The 23,388-nt window shown below is 43.3% G+C and overlaps 1 protein-coding gene across 1 annotated transcript in view; it reads left to right on the forward strand.

Annotated features, from left to right (window-relative positions):
* prdm5 (PR domain containing 5) overlaps positions 1–23,388 on the forward strand; it is a 74,245-nt gene that overhangs the window by 41,807 nt on the left and 9,050 nt on the right. Inside the window, exon 14 of the mRNA XM_080431074.1 lies at positions 10,722–10,807. Coding sequence (XP_080287200.1) covers positions 10,722–10,807 — 86 coding nt within the window. The remainder of the gene's footprint in view (positions 1–10,721; positions 10,808–23,388) is intronic.

Consider the following 23,388-nt stretch of genomic DNA (forward strand, 5'->3'; position numbering starts at 1 on the left):
TCTTCTTGACTCTCTCGTGTCAAGTACAGTAGGACCTTTGAACAGGTGCCATTCATTCAGTTTGATTTAGCATGGGGAGCGAGGGAACTCAAAACCTCCCATAAGATTCTGGTGTTATTCAAGTTATTCTGGGGGCATTTTTAAGCCTTTAACCACATGAACCCTAGCGGCGAACGTTCAGCAAAAATAGCTGATCTGTGTGTGTGTGTGTGTGTGTGTGTGTGTGTGTGTGTGTGTGTGTGTGTGTGTGTGTGTGTGTGTGTGTGTGTGTGTGTGTGTGTGTGTGTGTGTGTGTGTGTGTGTGTGTGTGTGTGTGTGTGTGTGTGTGTGTGTGTGTGCGTGCGTGCGCGCGATTGTTATAGCTGTCATTGCTGTTTCTCTCCTGCCTCTTTCTTTACCCCGACATGGCAGATGTCTGCCCACCTCAGAGCCCATGGTTCTGCTTGAGGTTTATTCCCTGTAAGGGAGACTTTCTCCTTGTCACCGTCCCCCAAAAAATATCTTGTTGGGATTCATCACTATAATAAAATTCAATTCAATTCAATTATAAACCCCTGGGGGACTCCAGGCAACGAATTATACAGAGTTTAAGTGGTTTATTGACGGCCATAATGGAGAGAGAAACAAGAAATGTGGAGAAAGTAGGGGAATGACATGAAGCAAACGAAAAAAAACATGCATTTTGGCGGCCCCATAGGCCTCTGCCCGGCCCGGGGGCACCCTAGGCACCCAGTCAGTCAGTAGGCCTACAGACATCTGGTAGGAGTGTGGAATCAGTAGCCTACTTTTCATTTAGGACAGGTGTGTTTGGGTAGATGGTTTCCATGGAAATGCTCTGGTCCCTGGTCTCTGTCCTGTGATGAGCGCTGACTCTCTTCTCTACCGCTGCATTTATTTTGGTGCCAGTTGATTTATTGTATATCATTGATAGTACGTGCCACGATAGATCATTTAACCATATGAAAGGGTCGCACAACAGTGTTGCATGAAAATAGTGAAAATAGACAAGAAAATAGACATGTTTTTTTACAACAGTAGTTCCCAAACGTTTTGGGTCTTCCCAGTACCAAACTAGTGAAAACAGCTCTACAATCTACAAGCTCACAACGCGTCCTGTGAGCTTACTACTCCTAAAGTTGTTTTAATCTATTTTCTAATGGAATTTAGATTTTCTTTTATGAATTGTGAAAGAAAAGAAATTGAAAAAATATATATATATATATATATTTAAAAATAAGAAGTAAAAAAATGGGATATATACTTGCGTGTCGCAACCCATAACAATGGGTCCGCGACCCACAAAAGGGTCCCGACCCAATGTTTTGGAACCACAGTTTTTTATGACATGGCCAAAATAGGAACACCAGGCTTAAAGTGGTTGATTTGTGGTTAAACATGTTCGTCAGCACCGCATTATGATTGGTCAAATACCCATCCGGACTGAAAAGCAGATGACTCGATGTGCAGAACATTTATTAACAAGGCAGAATTACAGACTCTCTTTAGCATTCAAAGATTACGGAAGAGTTTGTCTGAGCCCTGAGAGACTAATGCAGAACAAACCTCGGTACTAGAGTTCACTCTCATTATTCACCATGAGGCCAACCACTGCATTCAGGAGCAAACTGCTGGAGGGGCAGATGAATACAGATGCAAATGGCTGGAAAAGAAAAAGAGGAAAAAAAAGTTCCCCACATCACTGAAACTAGTAATTAAGGCTAATTATTTTACCCTAAATCAATGACTGAATACGAAATTGTGTCATAGAATTGTCAGTGCCAATATTATGATTGATGCCGTTTACCACAATAATCAGGGGAACTTTTTGCTTCCCATCGTGAATAAGTCCTCCTTAGGGATGTGCGTCAAAGATTCTGCGAGTTCGTATCTGTGGCGCGTGCAGATGCGGCGCGTTACCTCACACGCGAGGAACACGAGTTGGGAAGAAGGAGGAGAATCGTTTGAGGAAGTTGGAGAATCCTATAGCCCAGGCAGGGCCCTCGAGGCCATAATGAAAAGGTCAAGTGTAAAAGTTGTCGGGCGTTTTCTATGGGCTTGATCAAAGGCCATCTCTTATCGGCCCCAACAGATCGCTATCGCTTTACCTTCCACCGCCCCCCCGTCGGCAGGGAGGGAGAGAGAGAGAGAGAGAAGAGGGCCAGTGGAGGGCTTGCTGTCTGGCTGGACCCGGACCGGAGGAAGCCGGGAATTAATTTGTGACGGACAGCGCTAATGTCTTTCAGACCGGAGCCCCGGAGCTACAAAGCATTCTCCATAACACCAGCGCTGTGCGGCAGGCAGGCGACAAAGCAGACCATCTGCTAACCAGACACACGCACACGCACGTGCGCGTGTGCACACACACACACACACACACACACACACACACACACACACACACACACACACACACACACACACACACACACACACACACACACACACACACACGCAACTAACACTACACTACACTACACTACACTATACACGAGAGGGGTGCCAAACGGATCGATTAGCAGACAAGGAGTGCGAGGGCCGCAGCATGGGGTGGGGGGGAGGTGCACCCTGGGTCACCAGAGATGGTGTACTGTTACAGCACATGCTAAATCAGTTATACCATCTCCACACACGCACACACACACACACACACACACACACGCACACACACACACACACACGCACACGCACACACACACACACACGCACACACGCACACACGCACACACGCACACACTCAAAGCTCAGGCACCACCAGTGTTGCCCCCGCCACCCCGGATAATCCCCAAACAATCTGCCTCAATCTGTGGAATAAGTGTGGGGGGGGGGGACGGTTTCCAGTTACAGTAATGCTCAACAGGAATGGACACAAAGCCCCCCCCCCACCCCCGGATGAATAATTTAGACAAGTTCTCTTGTTGGAATGTTTTCTATTTCAGTCCCAAAGTGACATTTTCTTAAATTTTCTTTCCCCCCCCCCCCCGGGGAGGAGTTGCGTTGCTCTGAGTTGAGCGGGCCAAGTCTCATAAGGCAGGGTTTTATAGGAGGAGGACACTACTGTCTGCTGTGTCAGTGCATCCGTTATGTGCATAAAGACAATGCGCTGTGTCACCAACAATGGGGGGGGGGGGGGGGACAGTATTTGTCCTGCACATGACGAGCGTGTTTACAACCCAGCTCTGTTTACAGCCACCAACCAGTGGTGGAAAGTAGCTAAGTACATTTACTCAAGTACTGTACTTAAGTCAACTTTTGAGGTACTTTTACTTTACTAAAGTATTTCCAATTTTCAATACTTTTACTTCTACTGTACTACATCTCAGAGACAAATATTGTACTTTTACTCGACAACAATTATTTGAAAACTTCAGTTACTAGTTACTTTGTAGATTTTGATACATTTTTAAAAACCATACACTAAGCACTTCAGCCCTATATATATATTTCGTCCATTTGAAAATAGTCGATCTACAAGCTCACAATGCGTCGCGATCCGACCCATTGTGACCTTGTAGATCTGCTATTTTCAAAAGATTTTTTTTGACATTTGAAACATTTGAAAACTTGTGAAATGGGACATACTGCATAATGAGTACTTTTACTTTTGTACTTTAAGTATATTTTGATACCAATACTTTAGCACTTTTACTCAAGTACATTTAGGATTCTGGACTTTTACTTGTAACGGAGTTGTAAATTAGTACTTTTCCCACCACTGCTACTGTCTGCTGTGCCAGTGCATCCGTTATGTGCATAAAGACAATGCGCTATATGTCACCAACAATGGGGGTGGAGGATACAGTTATTTGTCCTGCACACGACTTGCGGATTTACAACCCAGCTCTGTTTACAACCACCCATTCTTTTCCATTTGCATCTCGCAGTTGAGTCACATTCTGGCGCTCCTCGCATCACAAACCCCCCCTAGTGCGATGGGTTCCCAAACCTTTTTGGTCGAGACCCAAAAGTCTCCCTATAGAACCCAAACTATAGTGAAAATAGCTGATCTACAACCTCACAACGTGTCGCGATGCGATATACGTTGTGAGCTTGTAGATCAGCAATTTTCACTACTATTTAAAAGTAATTTTTTTAGGGGTTAATTTTGTATTGTTTCAAATTCATGAAATTCTCTTGAAAGACATTTTTATTTGTTTTGGGAAACTGTGTGTACTCAGTGTGCTTAGGGCCCGTTTAGACTGGCAGCCAAATCCAGCCTAAATCAGATCTATGCCATATCCAAATTGGAATCCGATTTGCTTTATGAAGTCTGAACAGAGACAGGTCACATGGAATCCCATTTTAACAAATCCCGACTAGAGCCACATTCAGAGGTGGTTTCAAATCTGATTTCTAAAGATGCGTCTCAGTCTGAACGCAGTAACCTGCTCTAACCACCCAAGTCGCATAATCAAACTGTCCAAAACGTCACTTGCAGCGCGACCCGAGCGGCACTGATGTCATTACAGAGCGCTAGAATTGATTTAGATTTACAAGAGCGCAAGGCGTGTAATGAAAACAAAACAATAGTGCAGCATAAGTTTTACAGAAGAAATGGCGGTTGAAAATCTGTACGACGAATCGGGATCCAGTATGAACCAATCGCCAAAGAGTCCAACTTTTGCCACGCCCCCATCTCAGAAAACGACTGCACCGAGAGGGCTTTCAGACTGAATAATGGAGTGAAACGAAATGAACATTCAGGCTGAGTGTCATCCTAGTGTCTCCTAGCACTTTGGGGGGACGCCTCAGTACAAGCCAAACTTGTAGGAATGTACAGGAACAAGGCAATATATGAAGACATATCTCGCGGCATGGCAGAAAATGGGTTCACAAGGTCCTATCTGGAGTGTCAGAGGAAAATAAAGAATTTTGAAGAACACACATAAAGAGATGAAAGTCATGACCTCATGACGCCTACGTTGTTACCACGGTAACCAAAGCAGATATGTCGACGCAGGGCGGCTTTGGGTTGCACGTTGTTTAAATCAGTCTGAACACAGATCCGATCTGGTCACTTGAAAATGCAGTGTGAACGGGCCAAAAGATCGGATTTGTACTCAGGTTAAGTGGCGTGCACTTATTGTATAGCCTAGTGTGTTGGTAGGGTGGGGAGGTGCTGTGTAGATGCCTCGCGTTGCAAGGCGTTGTGTGCTTGTAGATCGGCTATTTTCATAATTCTTGTCAAACATTGGACAAATTTGACAATTTTGTCCAATGTTTGACCAGTTTTTATACTAAAGTTTGTTGATTACAATTTTTTTTAGGTATTAAAAAGGTCTTAAAAGTCCTTAAATTGTCACTTTACTGTCATCTGGGGGTCCCGACCCACCGGTTGAGAACCACTGTATTATTAGCTGACACTAGGCAGCTCCTGGGGAGGATGCAATCCAAACCGCGGAGGGAGCACGCTAGCTGGCACGCTGCGCCCCGCCAACTGTTAGCACACTAATGCTTTCCCCAGGACTCCCCAAGGCTAGCGGCGGCCGCTGAACCCGATACCAGCGCATGCTACATAAGACCTACGATTCTCCCTCTTCTGTCTCCAAGCACATCTGGGATTCAGATTTTCCTGTTTGTCAACAAAAGGCCTCCCAGAGGCTGAAATTGAGCAGGAGGGGGATTTTTTGCTGCCACCACCCCGCCCCGTGCACGCTACCCCCCCCCCCCCTCCGTCAGCACATGTTGCTGAATGTGTAATCGCTCTTTTCTTGTCTCGCATAAATGTCACGTTAACCCTCGCCGCGCCGGCTGCCGAGTGGTTGACAGACACGTTTCGCTTGACTTCGGTTTGGAAGCACTCGACTCGACTGTGTGTCTCTGAGAAGCCCTCTTGTGGGGGGCTGCTGGTGAAACCCTTGTATTGTACTGTATCTGTGAAGCGTTGGCCAACTTTGTATTGAAAGACACAAGTAGTAGAATAAGTATGGTAAATGATCTCAGGGGAGTTACAAGAGCAGTATACTAATTTGGTAGCTGAAAGGAGGAAATCAAAATGACCCTGCTAGGGTATATTTTTACACTCAGAGTTAAAGTGCCCGACCATGCTTCTTTTCCACAGTTAACTCCTCTTGGAGGCTTGACTATAGGCTACACTTTGATTGAATTGAACTGATTGATTGATTGATTGATTGATTGATTGATTGAATACTTTATTAAGAGTTTGCAAAGACAAGCACAGGGAAGTACAGTTCAAGGTCGGTTAAGAGGATTTTAAACCCAAGAAAGCACTATGGCTTGTTTCCGTTGGGGTCCTTGATGTGGAGAACATGAGCATCCTTTCACTTTCTTCCACTGGAGGTGGGGTGCTTCTCTGTACTTCCTCACCACGGGCGCTGGCATGGAAAATGACACAGGGCGACATTAACGTGGGCGTGGTCACCAGGTGGGCGTGGCCAGATGTTGACGTCAGGAAGTCTGCCGTCAGATTAGACAGCTCCTAGCCTCGATCTCCAGGCTTTTATTGTTTAGTGTTGCTAAAAAATAAAAGCCTGGCCCAGCACGTCGGTGTACTCGGTATGAGGAAGTGTTTTTCTTCCCAACCAACCAGAGTGCAGTGGGCGTCGCTCGTAATGTTGTGTTAACGGGGCGGGGGTTGACGGACAGATCGGTGAACCAATGGGATCAGCCGCAATCTCTCGCCGGCTCTTTACACCCGCCCCTCTATACACAAAATCAGGAGCGTTGGGGCAGTCTAGACAGCTCCAGACTAGTGTACAAAATACTGCAACCAAATGGACTCCTCTGTTTAATTAACACATTAATACAATAAGCACTTGTGTTATGTGTAATGTGTTGTTAGATTGTAAACAGCTCTCTGGATAAAGACCACATTGTAAAAAAGTAGTTTGTCTTTCTATTTAAGGGAAACAGCTATTACAAATATCGAATCTTCAATCTCATCAATTAATATTCACATTCAGATATTCTGTTCAATTGATTGATGGATTGATTGATTGATTGATTGATTGATGGGGGGGGGGGCGCGTCAAATGGCACAAAAATAACAAAGGCAGAGATAAAACAACAACAGGACCACCCTTTCTTGGAGAGAAAAAAAATAACTAATTAAAAGACCAAAGGAAAAAAAGGCTATGCAAAAGCTTTGTTAAAAAGGCATGCGCCTTAACCGCTAGGCCACCGGCGTCCCAAACCTTTTGTGTGTGTTTTTTTAAATTAACGCCCTACTTGATCACACTACAGTGTCACACAAAAGCATCCAAAAATAGCCGCGCCGCGTTTCAAGCTTGTAGATCTTCTATTTTTTTTGCCATTGTTGAATTTGAATCCTGAAAAGTATCCAGTTTTGAGACATAAGAGGTTTCCAGCCGAACAGAGACGAGATACAAAGTTACAATCGGTGTCATCCTGCACCGCAATGTCGATTTTGGATTGGATTGGATTTCTTTTTTTTTTTATTACATGTTGGGAACTGGGACTTAATAATAATATTCATCTTCCGATCTAGTCTCAGGACAGCTCCTCTTGATTTAATAACCGTCTTTGCGTGTTTCTTTGAATCCCAGGGAAACACAGCTAATTAACCTTATTATCTACATGGGCCTAAACATCTCCCCCATCAATAAAAACCACTTGCTTTCCTGTTCGACAATTAGCCGCTAAAGAGCCATTACTGCTGCTGCTGCTACAGAGCGGATGAGAGATTAGATTGCACAACCCACACACACACTGCTGCTGTGTCTCTCTTTTTAACCCCTTCCATCCGGGAACACATCTCTGTCATTTCGATTTCTTTGGGCTATTCAAAAATAGCAGATCTACAAGCTCATAGCGCGGCACCGAGTGCCGCGCTATGAGCTTGTAGATCTGCTATTTTTTTTTAATAATTTGTTCAAATCTTTGAATATATATATATTTTTTAAAGCGAACATTTGTAACTCAAATCTTTGCTTCTGGTGGGGGTCCCTGGAACGACATAGTTTGAGATGGGGGTCCGCGGCCAAATACATTATCCAAAAATGTATTCTAAATCCTAACAGTGTCTTTTTCATGTCAAAGACCACCCAAAATTATATGTATTTGGTCGCGGACCCCCCATCTCAAAATATTGTGTTCCAGGGACCCCCCAGAAGCAAAGATTTGTAAGCAATATTCAAAGATTTGCACACATTTTCACGATAAAAAAAAAAAGAGCAGATATACAAAGCTCGGATCTTGTATTTCTGCTATTTTTGAATAGCCACAAGTATAAAATAATGGTTATGGCTACAATCTAAAGTGACACAGATGCGTATCCCGGATTGAGCGGGTTAAGGGTTTTTATGAAGTTACTATTGCATGGACAGTAGTCCCCTGGGAGCTGTTCTATTTACAGAGGGTCTTTAATTCAGAGCAGAGTCAGACCATGTCCAAAAAAAATCCCTTTATTCATTATCCCAGAAATGACGCGAGATCCACTAGCAGCCTTATTTGCGTCGGATCCACTGGCTTTTTCCCCTCCTTTTTTCTCTTTTTATTGGTCAGTCATTACCAATGAGACATATTTTAACAATAGACGGAAAGCTGGTAGTCAAAACCACGGAACGGCGGAGCTCCAATGATCAATTCAACTGCCAAAAGCAAAGCAAAGCAAAGCAAAGTCGTTCAAAAAACATCATATTTCCTGGCCAGTAAAAGTCTGTACAATAGATTTCTTTGTGAATTTTTCACATTTTGCACTGCAAAAACCCTGAGCATCATTTGACTCTCACGGTGTAAAAAAAGGAACCGTCGGTTTTAACTCTCTGGGGTTAACCCATTAAGACCGGGAACGCATCTGTGTCATTTTAAGAATTCTTTGGCTATTAAAAAAAAGCAGATATACAAGCTCATAGAGTGCCGCACTATGAGCTTGTAGATCTGCTATTTTTGAAAAATCGTGAAAATGTGTGCAAACCTTTGAATATGTATATTTTTAAAGCGAACATTCGTAACTGTCAAATGTCTCAACAAACGTCTTAATTTTTCTGAAAAACTATTGTTGCTATATCAGCGGTGCTCAAACTTCTTCTTGTCAAGGTCCCCATCAAAATATGTTGTTCCAGGGACCCCCCAGAAGCAAAGATTTGAGTTAAAAATGTTGTTTAAATAATAAATATATATGTATTCAAAAATGTGCACAAAATGTTCCAAGTTTGTGCTGCTATTTTTGAATAGCCCAAAGTATAAAAACAATGGTTATAGACACAGATGCGTTCCCGTCTTAATGGGTTAAATGGATGCTGAGGATTGTATCAGCGGTTGGTCGTTTTGCGGGTTACCTCATGGGTTTCCTTTTCTATAGATTAGTAATCAAGCCAGCCGCTCCTATCGGGCCTGTGGATCAGCTCTGTGGATCAGCTCTGTGGATCAGCTCTGTGGATCAGCTCTGTGGATCAGCTCGGGCGTAAACAGATCCACGTGTTGGCGGCCCCCCGTTTGACTGACAGCCTGTCACTTCCTCTTTGCGGACGGCGCAGCGTCGGCTCTGATAGGATCTGCTCGGAGCTTTGCCCCGCTCGCCCCTCTTTGATCCAGCTGGGATATATATACGGCACGCTGCGGCACGGCACGGCACGGCACGGCACGGCCCCCATATAGGCCTCTTGATCTGATACCAGACGCTTGTGGGCCAATGGCAGCACAGATAGCAAGATATATTATGGACCGACCGCAGGGGACGGGAACCCAGAGAGAGAGAGAGAGAGAGAGTCAGAGAGAGAGGGAGACAGAGTGGGTGTGAGAGGGAGAGAGGGAGAGTGTGTGAGAGGGAGAGAGAGAGAATGTGTGTGTGTGTGTGTGGTAAATGGTGCATTTTATATAGCGCCTTTATCCAAGGTGCTTCACAATGATTGTGCATTACATTCACACACACATTCATACACCGACAGCAGAGGAAGGAAGAGAGAGAGAGAGAGAGAGAGAGAGAGAGAGAGAGAGAGAGAGAGAGAGAGAGAGAGAGAGAGAGAGAGAGAGAGAGAGAGAGAGAGAGAGAGAGAGAGAGAGAGAGAGAGAGAGAGAGAGAGAGAGAGAGAGAGATACTGTAGGATACGGCAGTAGGTGCTGTAGTCAGGGGTCAGGGCGTCGCTGCCAGTCATGGTTGTGGCATCAGAGCCACAGGGCTGGCAGACCAGGGTTCCCACGGTCATGACAATTCCTGGAAATATTTAGAAAATTCCAGGCCTGGAAAACGTTTAGGAATTAATCAAATGTTTTGGAAAATGTTTGGACATAATTTGCATAGTTTTTGGGCTATTGATTTTGTTCATATAAAAACATGTCCCAAAAACATGTCTAGCATTACGTGGAATGTAATGCCTAATATAATGCCTAATGTACTGTATACAGGACGTCACAAAAAAACGATAGATCTACAAGCTAATAACACGTTGCACTGTGATGATACGTTGTTAGCTTGTAGATCTGTTCTTTTTGTCACGTGACTCCTTTGCTGTCTGTCTTGGTGCATTGATAGCACACATCTGTGTCATTTTAGATTTCTTAGGCTATTCAAAAATAGCAGATAAGCTCATAGCGCAGCACCGAGTGCCGCGCTATGAGCTTGTAGATCTGCTAAGTCTGAGAATAATATCTAAGTTTGGTTCCCTACAATGTCTGGAACCAAATGGACCCTATACATACAGGTCCATTTGGTTCCATTTGTACACTCTCAGAGATAACTGAAGCTTCCTGATTGGACAGTATGTGGGTGCTATAACGGTACTGATGGTGTGTTTACCCCACAGGTGAACGTCCCTACCAGTGTCCTTACTGTGACAAGGCCTTCAGCAAGAACGACGGACTGAAGATGCACATCCGCACCCACACTCGCGTAAGTCCTCACACACACACACACACACACACACACACACACACACACACACACACACACACACACACACACACACACACACACACACACACACACACACACACACACACACACACACACACACACACACACACACACACACACACACACACAGGGATAAAAAGCTTGACATAAAGCATTGTAATTTGTTGTAGTAGTGGATTGTTTCCTTTATGTGAATATATTTGTAATTAGCTAGTAAAATGATACAGTGGCTTTGTGCAGTAATTGGAATGGTGCTTCATTCAAAAAAAAAAATATATATATATTTTTTCAAAATGTTTCAAAAATAGCAGGTATACAAGCTCATAGCGCGGCACTCGGTGCCGCGCTATGAGCTTGTAGATCTGCTATTTTTGAATAGCCGAAGAAATCTAAAATGACACAGATGCGTTCCCGGTCTTAACCCTCTAGAACCTGAACTATGAAGGAAAGGTCAGAAAATTCCAAAATTTTGAAAAGGGACACTTTATTGGGTCTTAAAACATTTTTGATTTTTTTTTTTTTTTTTAACATTCCTTTGTATCATTTATTTGTTGTATCATATTTGATACAAGGGGTATTAAAAGGGGTATTTCAAGTTGGTTTTACTGCCTCCCCCTGGCCAGCCGGGGCACCTGATGGAGGGGAAAGGAACTGGTTGGAATAACGTGTTCCTTCCACGCGCTATGTCCAACCAGGGAAACTCTCCCCTGTCAGGTGATAAGAAGGTCAGTTAGCTCTCATGCATTGAAGGAGGCATGAGCTCGGCCCTGGCCTCCCTAGGTTGGCAGAGGGAGTGTAGTGCCCAGGATTACATAGAGATTGGCAATGGGTGTAAAAAATAGGGTTACAAAATCGTGGGATAAAAATTTGAAAAATAAATAAAAATCTAGTCGGTTTTAACATTACAACAAAAAAACAACAACATTTATTTTAGACCTGTAGTATCAAATATGATACAAATCGTAAAGGACTATAGACCTGTAGTATCAAATATGATACAAACACTTTTGACATCATAAAAAACAAACTCAAATGCTAAATTTTGAGAGCTCTTAAGTGCATTCAAGTTATCCAACACTTATTTCAAAATATTAGTAAAGATATACTAGGAAAACGTACCCGAACTGCTTAAAAAATAATTGTTTGTTAGTAGTGCATCAACCTCTCCTGTTTAGTTGATGGCAGCCATTTTGGGTCAGACCACCTGAGGCTCTGTAACTACCTGCAGTGCAAATGGTATGGTCCAGGGGGAAGTGGGGATGTGTCAGATATGATACAACAGGTTCTTGGTCCAAGTATTCATTACACTGATTTATTAAAAAATCAGTGTAATGTGTGTATCATATATGATACGTTTGGCGTTATAGGGTAATGGGTTAAGTCGTTTTTGTTTTGATTCCACAGTGTGAGTTCTCCTATTCCTACGCCTCTGTGGAAATGATTTGTTATTTCCCTCTGCCACGTTTGATGAAAAAAAGAAAAAGAAAAATGCAAGCTCACAGTTTGTGAGTTTGCATGTGTGTTCTCATTGCGTCATGTGCGTTTTGTGCACGCCTGCCTGCACAAGTGTTTGTTAGAGAGCCAGTTAACAGTTGTGTGCACGTAAGCGTTTTATGGGAATGTGTTATGTTCAGGGGTGGAAAGTAACCAAGTACATTTACTCAGGTACTGGAAAATAACCAAGTGCATTTATTCATGTAATGTACTTGGTTAGTACAATTTTGAGGCACTTTTACTTAACTTGAGTATTTACATGTTTGAATACTTTATACTTCTACTCACATCACATCTCAGAGGCAAATATTGTACTTGTTAGCGACAATATTTTGATGCCAATACTTTTTGTATTCTTACTCAAGTAACATTTTAACCCATTAAAACCGGGAACGCATCTGTGCAACCACTTTAACCATTATTTTATACTTTGGCTATAAAAAAATAGCAGATATACAAGCTCATAGCGCTGCACCGAGTGCCGCCCTATGAGCTTGTAGATCTGCTATTTTTGAAAAATCGTGAACATTTGAGCAAATCTTTGAATGTACATATTTTGAAAGCAAACATTTTTAACTCAAATCTTTGCTTCCGGGGTCCCTGGAACAACATATTTTCAGTCGGGGGTCTGCGTCCACATACATATAATTTTGGAGATCCTTGACATGAAAAAAGTTTGACAACCACTGATATTATTATAGCAACATACGTTTTTCAGAAAAAAGGATTTAGGATTTAGAAGACACTTTGTAGAATCGGAACCTCAGGCCTTAATGGGTTAAATACAGGCCATATTGCTACTTTTACTTAAGTTTAAAAAGAATCTGAGTGCCTCTTCCACCAGCGTTTATGTGGAGTGTGTTACGTAGCTGTAACAATCAGTGTGAGAGAGGCAGGGAGCCACGGCGGAGCAGTAAACCAAGCAGCTGAGCAGCTGGCCATTAGGAAATAGTTGTACAACCACCAGAGACACTTTATTATGTTCTAGCACAAGATACATGAAGTGTCTGCAGGAGACACAGCAGCACACGTGCACTTTATAGATGTTACAGAGGGATGTGCAAAGCTACTGTGCACGTGTGAGTGTGAGTGTACGTGTGTGTGTGCGTGCGTGCATGCGTGTGTGTTTGTGTGTACATGCATGTGTGTGAATGGAGTGTGTGTGTGTGTGTGTGTGTGTGTGTGTGTGTGTGTGTGTGTGTGTGTGTGTACATGCGTGTGTGTGTGCGCGTGTGTGTGTGAGAGAGCGAATGAGAGACAGAGAGAGAGAGAGAGAGAGAGAGAGAAGGAGACAGTAAGAATGATAGAGCCAGAGGTATAACGGTGACTTCACTATCTTCCATTACAACAGTACTCTTTAAAGCTGCCATCTGGAACTTATTTATAATATATAATAATCCATAAAAAAACGTGATTTTAATCAATCAGTATGGTTGACTAGTGAATATGACAGAACTAGTACAGGACATTTGCACTGCAGTGTTTGGAGGTGGTCTCTCCCTACTCTATGTTTAAGAAATATATATTTCATGCACGGAAATGATGAACAGATGACAGCTTCCTTTCTGGGCTTTCAGTAGGTGTATAGTTCCAGATGCTACAGGTATATGGCATTCAGAGATTGTGGCTACGCGAGACCTGCTTGTTGACAAGTAGTCCTGCCTGAAGCTCTTCAGGCACAATATCTCCCCTAAGGCCCAAGCAGGGATTCTGCCTTTGTTGGAAGAGCGGTAGAAGTGTGGGTTTTGATCCCGGATAGGACATAAAACTAAAGCATTGCCGCTTTAGGCTCAATTTGTACTCCCATGATCTCACAACGTCGTTGCTCGCCAAAAAGAACAGATCTATAAGCGTGTATTCATTCTTTCTTTATTCTTTATTCGGATCCCCATTAGCTTCCACTGTCGCGGTCACCTGGGGGTTCACATAAAACATCACAACATAAAACAACATACAATATTCATACAAACAACAACTGACACTCATCAGTCTAAATCTAAGTTATATATTAAGATTCCAATCATAATTAGATAATACAGGAACATAGGTTAAACATCCTGTACAAAAACATATTGATCACTCCATTTGTGTGGTCTCTCTCATTAATATTTAATGATTATTTTTAATTAGTATTTGCTTTTGATTTGTTTAATATTTGCAGAGTTCCATTGTTGGGTGGCTCTATAACAGTTCTTTTTAAGTATGTCTGAATTTGTTTATGGAAGTTCCAAATACCCTGAAGCCACCGCATAGAGACGTTGGCGTTGTTGGCTTATAGATCTGTTATTTTTGGCAAGCGACACTGTTGTGTGACAGAGTATGAAATAGGCATTAGACATGCCGTTAGTGCAAAATGACTTAATGTGTATTTCCTTACTTAAAGGTAGGGTAAGTGATTTACTTTGGTTAAAATAAGTGTTACATAGTTCTATTTTCTGATAGTACTCATTGCTATAGAGTGTTTGTTCAGTAAAAGGAGTCTCCCATGTCTCTCCAGGTCTTTATTAAACAGAAAATGCATTTTCTGTTTAAGCCTGATCTGTTTAAGCCTGATTGGCTTAAATTTTATCACCTACCTGAAACTGTACTAAATTCGGTTTACTAAAAGAGCTGGAGAAACCCCTGTGACCGAACAAACTCTCTGTAGCAATGATTACTATCAGAATATAGAACTTTAACCTTTTAACAAAAAAATATATATTTTGTGTTGTTGTTGAAGCGTCCCCCAGGTGTCCTTCATGGGTGTTCCCCAGCTTAAATGATTGATTGTTAGTAACCAAATAGACCCTACAGGTCTGTAATTACAGAGAGTCCATTTTGGTTCCATTTATACACTCAGGAGCTATGGGGGTCTGTGGGCCTAATGGCTAACAACCTGGGGGTCCTTGAAATTATTGTTGTTTATCGTTTGCTCATCATTGTTCACAGGTGACACAAAGAGAAGCACACAGAGAACTGCTGTACTGTGTTCTCGTACTGACCTCTTTATATAAACCAACCACACAGCAGCCTGCTGTCTGATGCATGTCTGCTCCTGCTACTAATAATCACTTTACGTCCATCTGTCTGTCTGTCTGTCTTTCTCTCTCTCTCAGTCTGTGTCTATCTGTAAGTGTCTCTCTGTCTCACTCTGCCATACACACAAACACATCAGTGAAACGTCACACACACACACACACACACACACACACACACACACACACACACACACACACACACACACACACACACACACACACACACTCTCCCAGCCCTGCGTTAATCTTAATTATTAATTATTATATTTCTGTAAATTACTTATTAGTATTACTAGTATATAAATTAATCATTATTATACAATTTCTAAAATTGTATACAAAATACACATCTTTAAACACTTTAAAGTTTCAGTATCTGTATTTAATCCATAGTCTTCCATGCGAGCAAGTGGTGTATGTTATCAGAGCAGTGGTATGTTAGCTATACGTTAAGCGCTCTGTGCTGTGACGTCTGGCCAGCAGAACGCATACAGGCAGGTATTACAACTCCCTTGGTGAAGCGGGGCTGATTAAAACTGTTGCGTTTGAGCGATGCCGCGTCCCTAATGTTCCCAAGATCTGTCTTTCCTCAGCCAGCCATGTGACCGAACCGCCAGCGATATATATGGGCTGAACGGTGACAAACAACAGAAGGAACATGAAGTCACTGGTGTGGGGCAGCAAACTAAATGTCATTTGGCGGAGGGAATGGCCAGGAGCTCTGCTCTGCTCTGCTCTGCTCTCGCGTATACGGAAGATTTTGAGCACGGGTGTGTTTGTAGTTTGTAGTGTGTGTGGTGTGTGTGATGTGTGTGTGTGTGTGTGTGTGTGTGTGTGTGTGTGTGTGTGTGTGTGTGTGTGTGTGTGTGTGTGTGTGTGTGTGTGTGTGTGTGTGTGTCTGTTTTGTTTTGCGTTGCGTGTTTGTTCCACAACAAGCAGATCACAGGCCAACCGCTATACCAGTGGTTTCTCAAAGTGAGGTCTGGGGACCCCCAGAGGTCCTCGGAGGGGGGTTCCAGGGGGTCCCCAACTAAATGTGTGAATACATTTGAACCCCTTTATCCATATGTTATACGTTGGATATTCGAAAATAGCAGATACATGTATACAAGCTCGCAGTCACAGCGGCTTGTACATCTGCTATTTTTGATTTTTTTTTTTTTAAATCTTGAAAGCGTTGAATGTTGAATAATTTAGCATTTTCCTTTAACACAAAACTCTTCTTGGGGTCTCTGGCACAAAACATTTTCCGATGGGGGTTCCGCGGCCAAATATATGTCAATTTGGGGGTCCTTGACATGAAAAAGTTTGAGAAGCACTGCGCTATACGATGGGGACGCACATGTGTGTGACACCGCTGATTGACTGCTGCCGCTGACTTCCTGCGGTCTGTTTTGGGAGAGTTGTTATTAATGTTTCCGCCGTTCGATGACAAGGCGAAGCGGGGGGCAAAGTGACATGGAGGTACAACGCGCGTTGATTACAGTTCCACTGTTTCCGTGTTGGAAGCAGTTATTTTTCCCCCTTCCACTTTGGCATGAAGGCAAGAGGGACTTTTTTTTATCAACTTGTCTAGTCTAAGTGCGCTTTCTAGGCTCCGAGGTTTTTATGGTCAAACCTTTTTCATTCCATGACTGAACAAAGACAGGAACGGATGGCGGTGAACCCATTACGCCTTCTTAATAGAATCCCCACCATATAATGAAACCCAGGCAAACCGCAACTATAAATGCTGGTCAAGTCGTTTCCAAAAACACGGCTGGTAGCTGATGATAAAGGCCTGACTTTCCGTCACACAATGGTGTTGCACGGTGAAAATAGCCAATCTACAAGCTTGTAGGGGTAGGCTTTGACTTTTTACAGGGGCCAGTTCCGAATTATAGCCACCTGTAAGTGCTCTTTTAGAGCGGTTTTGAAGGAGAGTAAGGATTCACATGTTTTTATGACTGTTGGTAGGGCATTCCACATTTTGATGGCATAGCAATAGAACAAATGTAACCCCTTGTTTGAGCCAAATCTGGATAGAACGTGATTTGTGGAGCTGTTTGTGATTTGTGTTGTGATTGTGAACGTCTTTGACGTTTTTGAAGTAGTTTGACAGGTACATGGGTGTCTTCGCGGTGTAGTGTATCTTGTAGACCAGGCGTATTGCAAGTTGCTGTACTCTGTCCTCTACCCTGAGCCATCCCACCCTAGCAAAAATAAGCAGGGGTTAGATGAGTTGTAGATGTAAGGCCAAGCAGTAGCTTGACCAGTTTGTTTTGGAATGTCTGGAGTCTTGTTTTTAAGGGATTTGTGGTGTTGTGGTACCATGAGGTGCAAGCATAGTCAAAGTGACATTGGATGAGGGCTCCTATTAGAGTCCTCAAAGTGTTCTTTCTGACCAGAGAGGAGATCCAGTACAAAAATCTTATTCTTTGGTTGACTTTTTTATTATTATTTTAGTTGCCATTTTTTCACTGGAAAGATTTGCCTCTAATTTGCCTCGATGCAGAGTACAGATCCAAATAAATCCAGGAATAAATAACAATTCCTTTTGTAAAACGAGACTTATACATTGACATTGTAAAACAGTATAGCGGAACATCGACATTCAAAATAAACAATAATAGTTTAGTGTAAATGAGCTATCATCACAGGATCAATTAACCACTTAAACTCCATATGGTTGATTGGAGTCCCTCAGGGCTCTATGCTAGTGTATTTTCTGTTTTCTGTTATTGTGGGGAAAGCTTTCGCTGAAAATAGCCGATCGACAAGATCTGCTATTTTCAGCGAAAGCTCTCCCCACGATACGGATGCTGGTATTGATCGGTGCATACTTTAGGACTTTCGTACTCGCCGATGCCAGCGTGTTCGGCGGTATCGGAGGCATTTCCGATACCGGCGTCGGTATGGAAACAACGCATACTATTTTTGGGCCATGTTCCAGTTCCAGCTCATATATTTGAGGGGGGGGGGAACGTGAGACGGAGTAAACAAACACGAGCCTCATCCCTGGCGTTCGGGGATGATGCTCCTCCTGCCCCAGAGACTGGTCAGGCTCAAGGGGATAAAGGCCGAGGTCAGAGGTCAAAGGGGTGACCAGCTGCCGGAGAGTGAAGGTCACCAGGTACAGATGTTCGATGTTACCGGGGGTCGGAGTGATGCATGCTGGGTATGTCACATCACCTAAATCCGTCCATGTGTTGTTGCCTGACCCCTGAACTCTGACCTCTCTCTCTCTCTCGCGTAGTATTTTTTTCATCTGTTATTGCAGAACCCTCAATGGAAAGAGGGAATTCTTTTTACTGGGAGAGGAAAGTGATCCCCTCACCATTAGAACCAGCAGATCTTAACTGCAGATTTACATTACACAGACACACACGCACATTCTGCACCTCCCTAAAGGCAAAGAGCTCTCTCTCTTCACACACATGCATGTGCGCGCCGCGTGTGCGCACACACACACACACACACACACACACACACACACACACACACACACACACACTCTTTATTCCCATATTTGCACACACGCACATACGTTTGTATTACTATACTTGTTGTGAGGACATCGACATGTTAGGATGGTGATTTTATGAATGCCATTTCATTGATTTCGGCCTGTGACACGTTGTGAGCTTGTCGATCTGTTATTTTTAAGTATAAACTAAACTCCAAACCCCAGCCACTAAACCTAACCTCTAAATGTCTAATCCTAACCATCAGCTTGAACATTTTCCTAATTGTAAAACTAACTCCACAAATATGTTTGAACCATTATTAAACAACCATTTCTCTTCACATTGTCTATTTCTCCAATTCTACTATCGTCTCTGCTAGGTGGAAACCTCATATGTCCAAAACTGTCAATTTTTCAGGATTAAAATCCCAAAAATAGCAAAAGTAGCAGATCTACAAGCTCAAAAGCTTGGAGCTTGTAGATCTGCTACTTTTGATGCTTTTGTGTGACGCTGTTGTATGATCAAGTAGGGCGTTAATTTACTTTAAAAAAACACAAAAAGGTTAGAATATGGAGATAAGAGGTTTCTGCCCGACAACAACGATACACTTCTGGGACATTTGTCCCTCACACACGCACACGCACACACACACACACACACACACACACACACACACACACACACACACACACACACACACACACACACACACACACACACACACACACAGCAAGAGCAATGAACCTGATCTCTACCTCCTCTTTTGTATCCGGTGTCACTTTGGGCACTCCTTGCCCCGCCCACATGATAGCCCGTTTTCCCAGGACCCCGACTTCCTGCATTCACCCCGTTCCCATGGCGACTAAGCTTTAAATGGGCGAGAGAGAGAGAGAGAGAGAGGGAGGGAGAGCCCTTCCTTCGCTGCTATCAGCCAGACTTGTCAGAAGCAGCTTCCCAGAGAGTGACAGACAGACAGTGTAACAAGGAACCGACAACACACTCCCTCCTCCACTATCTCTCTCTCTCTCTCTCTCTCTCCATGCATCTCACTTCTCCTCCACTCCACCAGACTTTAAGTCTTTCAAGTGTCACACCAGGGTTTCCCTTTCAGACGCTCCTTACCGTACACGCCTACCCTGAGAGGCTGTCCACCCAGTGACACACACGCACGCACGCGCGCACGCACACTTTCTGGTGGAAAGTAGCTAAGTACATTTACTCAAGTACTGTACTCAAATACAATTTTGAGGTATTTTTTTTTACTTTACTGGAGTATTTCCAATTTTCTGTACTTTTCCTTCTACTCCACTACATCTCAGAGGCAAATATTATAATTTTACTCCACTACAATTATTTGAAAACTTTAGTTATTAGTTACTTTGTACAGTAGATTGTTACAAAACATACATTAACCACTTCAGCCCTATATACATTTGAAAATAGCCGATCTACAAGCTCACAATGCGTTGCGATGCGACGCATTGTGAGCTTGTAGATCGGCTATTTTCAAAAAAAAATGTATACATTTTATTCATTTGAAAACTTGTAAAATGGGGTACTGCATAATGAGTACTTACTGCATAATCCGGACTTTCACTTGTAACAGAGTATTTCTGCATTGCAGTATTGATACTTTTACTTAAGTAAAACATTCAAATACTTTTTTCCACCACTGCGCGCACGCACACGCACACACACACACACACACACACACACACACGCACACACACACACACACACACACACACACACACACACACACACACACACACAGTGAGATAGCAGTGCTGTGAGTGACATCCAGACAGGCTTCTGAAAGGCACAGCGGAAATGTTCTTTTTGCTAAAGCGCTGAGGTGTGGAGACACAGGACTGATGGCGGTTAAAGCAGCGATACACTGTTCAAAGGCCCTTCCTTCGCCCGCCCCGGCTGTTTTCCTTTCTCTTCAGAGGGATCCATGTGCTTCAGCAGGGGCTCCCAAAACTTGTTCACCTCCAGACCCAGAGAAGAGATCGCTCTCTCTCCCCGGGAACTCCCCAAACGTACACAAATACGTCATGAATGAACCACTTAAAGGGATAGTTCACCCCTATCGATTAGTCACCCGCATGGAGACTTGAATTCATGGGTATTTTTTTTTGTTTTTGTCGCATTCCTAAGCCAATCATTTGATAGCCTTGGAAACCCATGCCTTTTTTTTTTTTTCAAAAGAAAAAAAGGCTGGACGAACCATTCAGGAACGCTGGTCTTAGGACCTTGTTATCTCCTAACCTATCAGAGTGCAGAGGGGCGTCGCTCTAAATTTGGTGACATCAGCGTGCTCCGTGCACAGGCCGGGGGGGGGGGGGGGGGAGGGGAGGCGGGGACATAGATTGGTGAAGCAATAGGAAGCGCCGCAGGAATCCCTGCGGCTGGGTTTGGATCCGCCCTTCAAGACCATCGATTGGGCTCGTTCTTTCCGTCTAATCATTTGATGACCGGCAGCAGTTCCGCCGGTCCGCGGTTCCTACGGGTCCGCCGGTCATCAAATAATTGGCTTAGGAATGCGACGAAAACATTAAAATATTCATGAATTCAAGTCTCCATGGGACGACTAATCGATGGGAAAAAAGTAGGCTAATTGTTTGGGCGAACTATCATAGTGGAAAATAGCAGATCTGCAAGCTCACATCATTGCTGTGAGCTTGTAGATCTTCACTGATATATCTGCACAATTTCTTAAGATTTTTCTTTTTCCTTTTCAATCTGTTTATTTACGGTTGTATTAAAAGTTTAGACGTTTCTGAAATTATTTTGGAAAAATCTTAGATTTTTTTTTTCCTCCAACCTTTGGAACTAATTTTTTGGAGGGGGGGGGGGATACAAAAGGAATGTCCACAGAGGTTTGGAAGATGCAACTTTGTATGTATTTCTTAACACATTGCGTGCCAATCGCGTAGATTTACGCGAACCTAAATAATTGCGCAGCGTGCCAGTCGCGTAGATCTACGCGAAGTGGTCTTTTTTTCTTTTTAGTGGTTTGTGGTCTAATCCTCCATTACCTTTTTTTTTCTCCTCGCTGAACGCCGTTTAACATAAACCGCGACAACTTCAAAATGGACCATCGCCGATTGAAACGGTCTTCTCTGGGCCACTCACACAGCTACCCTGTGTGTCTACAAACAGTTTAATGCGCGATCTTAAGGTATTCAGCGAGGTCTGTGGCGACGTGAAAAAAACAAAAAAACAACAATAAATCGCTGGCACTGGTGAGTACATTATGATATTAAACTCTCGCGTGGAATGTGTTAAAGATGATCCCTAGTGAACAAATGAAGAGTGCTATCCAAAGAAAGGGTGAAAAGGTGAAAATACTTTTTTCGTTTACCTCATTTTTTTTGGGGGGGGGGGGGGGGGGGTTGAACATCTTTTGAAATAATAATTCAAATAATATGTAGGAAACAAAAAAAAGTCCATATTATTATTATCCCATTGTTTGGGAAACCCCTTGTTCTACAGCCCAGGAGGGGGCGTGGCCTCTGTGATGTTTTCCTTACTCTTCAGAGGGATCCATGTGATTGTGGCGTATAGGGCCCCGCTACGCCACTCATTTCCTCTGGACTGCAGGGGCCACGCAAGCTCTCATTTCACATCTTCATATGTTCACAGGGGGGGGTGCGGCCAGGGTGTGAAGGGAGAGGATATTGTGCGTGCGTGTGTGTGTGTGTGTGTGTGTGTGTGTGTGTGTGTGTGTGTGTGTGTGCGTGTGCGTGTGCATGTGCATGTGTGTACTTATATTACTATAGAGCAGTGGTTTTCAACCTTTTTCATGCCAGGGACCCTTAAATTGATATACATTTGGCCGTGGACCCCCATCTGAAAAGGTTGTGCCAGGGACCCCCCAGAAGCAAAGATTTGAGTTAAAAATGTTCGCTTTGCAAAAATATATATATTCAAGGCTATGCACACATTTTCAAGATTTTCCAAAAATAGCAGATCTACAAGCTCATAGTGCGGCACTCGGTGCCGCACTATGAGCTTGTATATCTGCTATTTTTGAATAGCCAAAGCTAAGTGGTTAAAATGATTATGACACTATGTTAACTAATTTTGCTGGGGACCCCCTGGTAACCCCCCAAGGACCACTGGTGGTCCCCGGACCACTGGTTGAGAACCACTGCTATACAGTATTGTACGCATGAGGGCCGAGGTGTAGTCACATTTTAGAAACAGACTAAGATGAAGCGTCTGCGTCCTCTCATTTTTTCCAGAGGTACGCGACACCGTCGGCGGACTTTGTCCGCAGCAATTATTTTGACGCCACTTTCGTCACGTGACGTGTCATTCGACTGCCTTTAGGCTTACAAAATATTCAGAAAATATTCAGGTGAGGATTAGGATCCTAGGTCATTTAGAGGTTATATAAGGCAGTGGTTCTCAAACTTTTTCAAGTCAAGCACCCCCAAAACTATATATATTTGGCCGCGGACCCCCATCTGAAAATGTTTTGTGCCAGGGACCCCCAGAAGAGAAGATTTTTGATCTAATTCATGCAGAATTTTCCAATACTTTCACGATTTAAAAAATAATAATAATAAAAAATAGCAGATATACAAGCTCG

The sequence above is a fragment of the Gymnoscopelus braueri genome (assembly GCF_963280865.1).
Source record: "Gymnoscopelus braueri genome assembly, chromosome: 6".
Classification (NCBI taxonomy): Eukaryota; Metazoa; Chordata; class Actinopteri; order Myctophiformes; family Myctophidae; genus Gymnoscopelus; species Gymnoscopelus braueri.